Below are 7,417 nucleotides of genomic sequence, written 5' to 3' on the forward strand. Positions count from 1 at the left end.
TGGGACACAAACCTGCACATGTCAACACACGCTGTCAGGACCAGGTTTGGAAAATACTTGTGTTTGCTGATAGTTGCAAGGTGCAGCTAACACAAAACAGAGATGAGCCATGAAACTTGGCTCTGGGAACCTTGTGGGCAGTATGTCTGGGAGGTTTAATACTGTGGGATTAAGGACCCACTGCTGCGATCTGCTCCTCGTCAGGCTGGCTGGGACAGGGGATTCATCTCTTGATCTTTATAGGAAGTAGTTTCACCTGGAAGAATATATTTTCCTTCATTGTTCTTCCAAAGATAACACCTTTAATACTGAGAAGGCAACACAAGTGATCTTGTATTCACAAATCTCTTTCAGTTTTCTAAAAGGGAAACATGAAATTGCCATCATTTATTGAAGGTTGTTCCTTTTGGTGTCAGAGAGCACAGATGGGACTAAATTACCCGTTGAGTGGCCTCACCTGGGGCCACACCCTCACCCTTTGCTCCATTTAAGCCCAGCCCTACAACTCCCGTCCTTTCTTTTGGGAGGCATATGTGTTTCCAGCTCTGTCTCTTGAATGGGCTTTGGACTCATGTCACAGCCTTGTCTCTCATCTCATTTTTGGGGTAGACCTTGGATGCCTGCTGTACATGCCTTGTCCTCTGGATGGGCTCTGGTATGTGCAATATAACTTTGTCTTCTTTAGTTTTATCTGTTCTGTACTTTCCTGTGGGAGTGTGCGGAGCTAAGAGCCCAGTTTGGTGCTTGTGGATTTGGGGAAAGCTGGAGGGTAAAATATTAACTGACACAGCCTGCCTCAAACCAGGAATATACGTACCCTACAGGGATTAAAGGGTGTGAGAATAAGCTTTTCATAAATTTACCCCTTTCTACAGCCCTACAAGACAGTGTAGTGCTGTATTGAACTGGGCATCACTCTCCAGGACAAGGGCTGGGAGCAATTTGGGTTTTGGGGAGGTGGTGAAGGGAGGTGGTCTCTGGCATTGCTTTGGCCAAAAAAAGTCCACTTGCATTCAACAAGGTGCTTTAGTGGCCAATGTAGAGCCAAGACAAGGGAGCTGTGGCTCCAGACTCTTTCTCTTAAACCCTGGTTCTGTTGCAGTACTTCTACTGTTTATCTGTTAAAGAAGGAACTAGCAGTCCTTGCTGGAGTTTTTCTTGTGGCTTGCAAAACACCTTAATTTTGTTACAAATCTACACTACTTCATTTTACAGTAAGTAAAATGCAATGTATCTAGCAAAGATATGGGACAAGTAGCATAAATTTTCTCTGGTGAAAGATGGACCAGTCTTTTTTTTATGAGGTTTATTTCATTAATCACTCTTAAATAAATATTTATTTGACATTTAACAGGTACAATTAGTTAAAAATAATTTCTACCACAAATTCCCACAGGTGCCATATTGTTTGTATGGTGCGTTGTTTAACACTCTCTCTGAGACCCAAATCTTGCTTCTGGTTTAAATTTAACTTGTGTTAGGAGTTCAGGAAAGAGGGAATTTCGGGTAGGGGTGGAAAATAAACATCCCTCAAAAAAACAAGCAATAACACACATATGCGCACATATGGACATGAAAGTGATTCATTTTCTCTTCCAAATACTCATCTTGCATCCTTCTTCTGTTTTATTGATATTTCATTGAAAGTGCTTGTTAACTCTGCTCCGTGAAACAACCCTCCCAATAATGGCTATTAAATACTGAGCATTACACTAATTTGAAAGCTGCTCTCCAGCTTGTCTGTGCTGTACAGCAGATGGCAATAAAGGACCACTATGCAGTAGAAGTTCACCTCTGAAAAGGAAGTTTTCTGTCCTTGATGTTTCAGAGTGTGTCATTAAAAAACAAGAACATGGAAATGCAACTTTGAGGAGCTGGAAGGTTCAGGGAGGGAAAATGCAAGAGCTGAAAGCAAGCAGGGCAGACCGTGTGGATGGTAATGATGAGCAGACACATATGTTACATGTAAATGAAAGAAAGAACATTGTGTATCCAGTAGCCACCCCATCAGTCTGCAAAGCCATGGGAGGGAAAGGATCCATGAGCCCCAGCTCCCACTGTTCAAGAAGTTCTGCATTCCAGCATCTTCCGGAAACTTTTCCGAAAACTGTCATCCAGGAAAGCATACAAGAAGGGATTCAAGCATGAGTTAGCATAGCTTAGGCTGGTGATGAAGTAGGATAGACCAATGACCATGGAGGTCTGGGGCAAGTCTGTGGTCAAAGCCACAATGGTGGCCAAGTGGAAGGGGGTCCAACAGAAAAGACACACAGCCAGGACTATGAAGACCATGACAGTGACTTTCTTCTTGGCTTTGTCCAAGGCTTTAGCATTAGAGTTCAAGTGCATGTTCCTCAGCTTGTAGAGCATCATGATGTAGAGAATGCAGATGGTGGATACTGGAATGGCAAAGCCAAGGATGAGGGTGTAAATCCTGCTGGCTTTGAACCACAACCTTTCAGGCTTGGGGAAATTGAGACCACAACTTTTGATCTCCAGGTCATCTACATAGACATTGGCAAAGATGATGAAAGGGAGGACTATGATGGTGACTAGAATCCAGATGCACAAACTGACAATCCTGGCAGCTCTGTATGTACGATGTGGCATCCTCTTGGACTTGACTGTAGCCAGTACTACCAGATATCTGTCTATGCTCATTACTGTTAGGAAATAAATGCTGGAGAAGATATTGTAGTGGTCTATGGACAAGATGACCTTGCAGAGGACTTCTCCAAAGGGCCAGTAGTGGAGAAGGTGTTCAGCAATATTAATGGGCAAGACGAGTGTGAACAAGTCATCAGCTATAGCAAGGTTCAGGATGAACATGTTTGTCACAGTCTTCATCTTGGGGGCCTTGAGGATCACGTAGATGACGGCAGTGTTGCCTGTGAGCCCAACAGCGCAGATCACAGAGTAAATGACAGGGAGGACGACATAGAAATCGGCTGCCTCTTGGAAGGTTAAGTTGAACCTCATGCTGTTGTCCAGATAGCAGCTGTTGCCAGCATTGCTGCAGGTGCTGTTCAGCTCATCCCAAACAGAGCTGTTTCCCATGCCTGCCGGTCACAGACTGCCCTCAGATGTCACCGAAAGCCTTACTAGACCAGAAGGGACAGCCTTTTTATTTATTTTTTTTTTATTGTGAGAAGCAGCTGCTATCTCATTTAGGAGTGGGTTGTGAGGCAGCATGGACTATATAACTTACCTCTCCTGTCCCCCACCTTTGAGAATTTAGATTTTGAAGTGATCAGAAGTGAGGGGGCTAGGGGGAGAAAGAATTGAAAGACACACATGAGGCTCCAGGAACGAAGCAAACAAGAGAATTTTAACTCCCTGTTTAAGTCAGGGAACTCTTCTCTTCGAGAGCATCCTGGTGAGCTTTGGCTTTTCTCTGCTGGGGCAATCAAGTGGCTCCAGTTCAGCGGTTGGCAGCTGGAGTCCCTCTCGGGGAGGGCAGCAGGAGCTCTGTGCCTGTTCGACTCCTCCCAGCCCTCTGAGGACTTGAGGGATGGTGGCTCTTCACTTGCACAGCGTTTGCTTTTTCATGCTGCAGCAGCAGTGTTGTGGTGTTTAATTATTGCCTTTCTTTGTCTCGGAGTTCAGACTCTCTTCATTGACTGAGATTTCACAAACAGCGAAGTTTCCGACGTGGCTGCTCCCCACTCCCAGGGTCCCCTAGCAAAAGAGGGAGGGGGAAAAAGAAAAAGCCAATTCAAGGAGTGCTTTCAAAACTAAGGGTTAAAGGAGCTTAACCTGCAATTAAAGTAGCTCTCTAAGCAAGGGTATGTTACGATCTTATTCAATATGAAGCCCATACCCATTGCAAACAACTGTGGCAGCACACAAAACTTGGCACAGGTGGACAGATAAACCTGTAAATCTCAAAACTTCAGGATTATTCAGGAAAGTGAGGGCAGAAGTAACCTGAACACAAACCCACTTGAAAGCCAAAGCAAGAATTACCCCCTCTGCTCATGTCTGTAGTAGTTGCCACATCCATTGCTATCGCCTGACCCATCCTTCCAAGAATTCCTCCGCAGTAAAGTGAACAAACCCCCGACCCTCCATGGAGATCAAAGCTGTGGCAACTGTTCCCCCAGCTCTGCAAAGAGAAATGATTTGCTTGCATTTTGTTATCTCACAGCAATAAAGCTGAGATTTGGGAATTGAGGGGTGAAGTGGCTCTTACCTGGTGTGAGCGGCTCCGGCTGCCTCCTCTGGCACCTGCTGCTCTGCACTGTTGAGCTGCTTCTCTCTGAGCTGAGTTGGAGGAGGGTCTCCGGGATGCTGACGGTCTCTGGGCTGCTGACGTTACCCGGCTTTGCAATCATATCTGCACGGTGGCTCTGTGTGTGCCTCGCGTGTCAGAGCAATTAGAACTTGTGAACAACAGGGAAGGAGGGGAAACAAAAAAAATAAAAGTTGTCTCTCTGCAGGGTTATTTAAATGGTAAATAAGGTGGATGCTGGTGAGCAGCTGGTGCTCCAGGGCTGTTTTCTGGAGGAATGAGGGGGATGTTGAGGGGCAGCACCCAGGGCTGGCTGAGCAAGGGATGTGTGAAATGGTGGGAAGCGAGGGGGTTAAACTGCTTCAATAGGGAACACTGGCAGGTTTTAACAAAGGAAGATGCACAAATGGGGGGTGAGGGGGAGGGTGCGCAACATTACAGTGCTCAAAATGAACAAATAAACAGCCATACCTTATCAGATACGTGCAGGTTTTGGCTGCTCTGGAGGAGCTCAGCTGTTTTTTTTTCCCAGCTGGGTCTCTGGTCCAGCTTTGGAAATGCAGCTAAGTAATTCAGCTGTACAGCACAGGGTGCAGGAGTTCCGTAAAGCTCAGCAGAAACGCACCCCAGGTTATACGGCAAAACCAGCAACAACGCAAAACCACTTTCCCTTCATGTCTCTACAAAAAGAGGAAAAAGGAAACCAAGGGTCCTTTAAATGTATCCCCCAATTAATTGTAGGTTGCCTGACCTTTGTTTCAATACCGGGGGAGAGAAAACGCGAGCATCCATCAGCGCTGTGCCTGGCAGTGTGCAGTGTCGTTGAACCAAGCGGGTCACCTTGTTTAAATGAGCCCTGTAGCGCAGAGCTCGGTTTGACTTTGCTCCTCTTCTGGGGATGTTTAACCTTTTCTGGCAAGATTGCTGTGCGCCGGTAACTGAGTGGGAACAAAACACTTCATTGCACTCAGGGAGGCAGCTCCTTGAGGCCATGGGTACAATGGACTTTTCAGCAGATAGTATTTGTGGGGTTTTTTGTGCCCAATGTACAACTCTCACAGTTATTTTCTGCATGCCAACCAAAATCTGACCAGCTGTTAGACCTACGCAAAATTAAACAAACTGAAGAGCATCTAAGAAGATCCGTAGGAATTATAAGGATGATATTTCTTCAGATTAAGACCTCCAGAGCCCTTCCCTTGCCTCTTTTGGGAAAACTGGCACAGTTTGTAAATAGTTGTAAGAAAAAGGGAGTTATTACAGGTCTGTGGGGGTGGCAGTTTTTCAGGAATGACCGTTTTCTCTGACAAAGAGAAGGAAATACTGGAAGATAGAAAAATTCAGGAGAACATGATGTTAAATTTTCTGATCTGTAACTAGTCCCCAGTGTAAAAGGCTGTAAAGGTATTTTGCTTTCAAAATCCTTCCATCGTGGCTTTCCCCCCATCCGCCTGAGCACAAAGCACATCTCTTGGGTCCCTGGGAGAGCTGAAATTTGTCCTCTCACTGTCCAAACTGTGTTATCTTGGAACGAGCTGTCAGGCTGCCTTGGCCAGCGCATGTGTGCCCAGGTGCTGCATTTTTTGGGATGTATTCCTCAGGGAATGGGATTTCGGGGTCTGGGGAGGGCAGTGGGGCTCCTGCGGATCGCGCATGGGTGGTGCCTGTGCCGCCTTATTTCTCATTATCCACAGCGTGTCTTGGTTAGGATGCGTTTGATTAAAACAACCTTGTCAGAGATGAGATGGAGATAAAGAATTGAATCTCATTGTCTGGTGAGAATAGAAGGGGTTTTGTTTCTTTTCTATCCCCCAGACAAATTCACGGCACCTGCTTTCCGAGCTCTGCTCCTCACCTAGTTCCTTTTAACAGATTTGCAGTAAAACTCACCTGCTCTGGGGAAAACAATTGCAAACATCTAAATTGATGCATGAAGTTGTACTGTGGCAGGAGCACTGACATCAACAAAGAAAATCTTTCCCTTGTGTCTCTGGGTCCAGCCAGAGCCTGTGGCTGAGCATGGAGGAGAAACATGGGTGATGTGAACAGGGAGCATCTGGAGGGATGGATGTTTTAGTAATGTAGTTTTGTATGGCTGGGTATCCCTTCACTTGATGCTCATTGCTTCACAGGCCCAGGGCATGACCGTGTTGCTCCTGCAGCCCCAGAGAAGTCCTGTGACTGGGTCCAGTTAGATAAAACTGTTTTGCTTCCCTCCCCTGCCCCTAGAGGGACAGGCAGGGGAGATCATCCTGTTTTCTTGGTCTCTGGCTGCTGTCAAAGAGTGAAGTTCATCTCAAGGACACAGATACACAATCGATACTCTTTGCTCACCAAAACAAAATGTTCTCGGCTAACTATCTTGAGGTGGCTGGTGATTAGGGTGATTTATTTGTGTGAGGTGTTCAGGCTTTTCAAAAGATGGTAAAGCACTGCGGGTTAATATCCATAACTGATTCTGCTGAACGGTCTGCAAGTGATGGCTTTTGGTAAGTAAAGCCCCTGTGCCCAGTCGGGTTATTTATGTACGGTAAGGTAACATTCACTGTTGTAACCTCTGCCTTGGGTTGAGTGTCCCGGAGCTGCTCTGGTTCCACCTGGGGATCCTCAGAGCATGGCCATCGCATCCCCAGGAGCCACCTGCTTCTCCTGGCTGTGGTGCTGGCTCAACCAAGGAGCAGTTGGTGGGTGTTGGGTTGAGCTGGAAAGGAGAAACCTGAGCTTATTCATCACCCCTGTGCTGGTTTCTCACGCCGGGATGTGTCCTTCTGCTTCCTAACCCTTCCCAGCCAAGGTGAGCCAGGTTGGCTTAGGCAGGTGATGGTGTTAAGCTTGTGGGACACCCCTGGGAACTAGGCAAGGGGTGTAATGCTGATTTTTCAGGAGAATGAGGACAGAGCATCAGGGAACTTGGTGAATTGTGGTTGAAGAAAGTGCCTTCCAACGGTAATAACAACTGCAATGGATCCAGCAGCCAGTGACACTTAAGTGGTACTGGAGGTGTTTTAAAGAAAACCAGAAAAATTAATCTTACTTGTAAATAGCCTGGTTTTGTCAGGCAAGGGAGGTATCAATAACTGTCCCATTGTCGCCTCTGTAGGGGAGCAATCAAGACAAATGCTGTGTGAATAATTTCTCAGCCCAGAGGTGATGGGTGACGGAGGCTGCAGCACCCAAGGTGGAGGG

General features: G+C 46.4%; 1 protein-coding gene across 3 annotated transcripts; it reads right to left on the reverse strand.

Moving 5' to 3' along the window:
• Positions 1 to 1,310: 1,310 nt before the first annotated feature.
• On the reverse strand, positions 1,311 to 5,064 carry NPBWR2 (neuropeptides B and W receptor 2). Of its 3 annotated transcripts, none has more exons than XM_071815548.1 (4): positions 4,983 to 5,064; positions 4,703 to 4,911; positions 4,193 to 4,382; positions 1,311 to 3,678 (listed from the first exon to the last, which is right to left on the reverse strand). In XM_071815548.1, exon 4 carries the CDS (start codon positions 3,055 to 3,057, stop codon positions 2,062 to 2,064), a length of 996 nt encoding a protein of 331 aa, XP_071671649.1. In that variant the 5' UTR covers positions 3,058 to 3,678; positions 4,193 to 4,382; positions 4,703 to 4,911; positions 4,983 to 5,064; the 3' UTR covers positions 1,311 to 2,061. The 3 variants fall into 3 exon arrangements, with proteins under 3 accessions (XP_071671649.1, XP_071671650.1, XP_071671648.1); XM_071815549.1 differs by having other exon boundaries at positions 4,997 to 5,054; XM_071815547.1 differs by having other exon boundaries at positions 4,703 to 5,061.
• Between the last annotated feature and the right edge of the window lie 2,353 nt (positions 5,065 to 7,417).

Source organism: Patagioenas fasciata, chromosome 16 (assembly GCF_037038585.1).
Source record: "Patagioenas fasciata isolate bPatFas1 chromosome 16, bPatFas1.hap1, whole genome shotgun sequence".
Lineage (NCBI taxonomy): Eukaryota > Metazoa > Chordata > Aves > Columbiformes > Columbidae > Patagioenas > Patagioenas fasciata.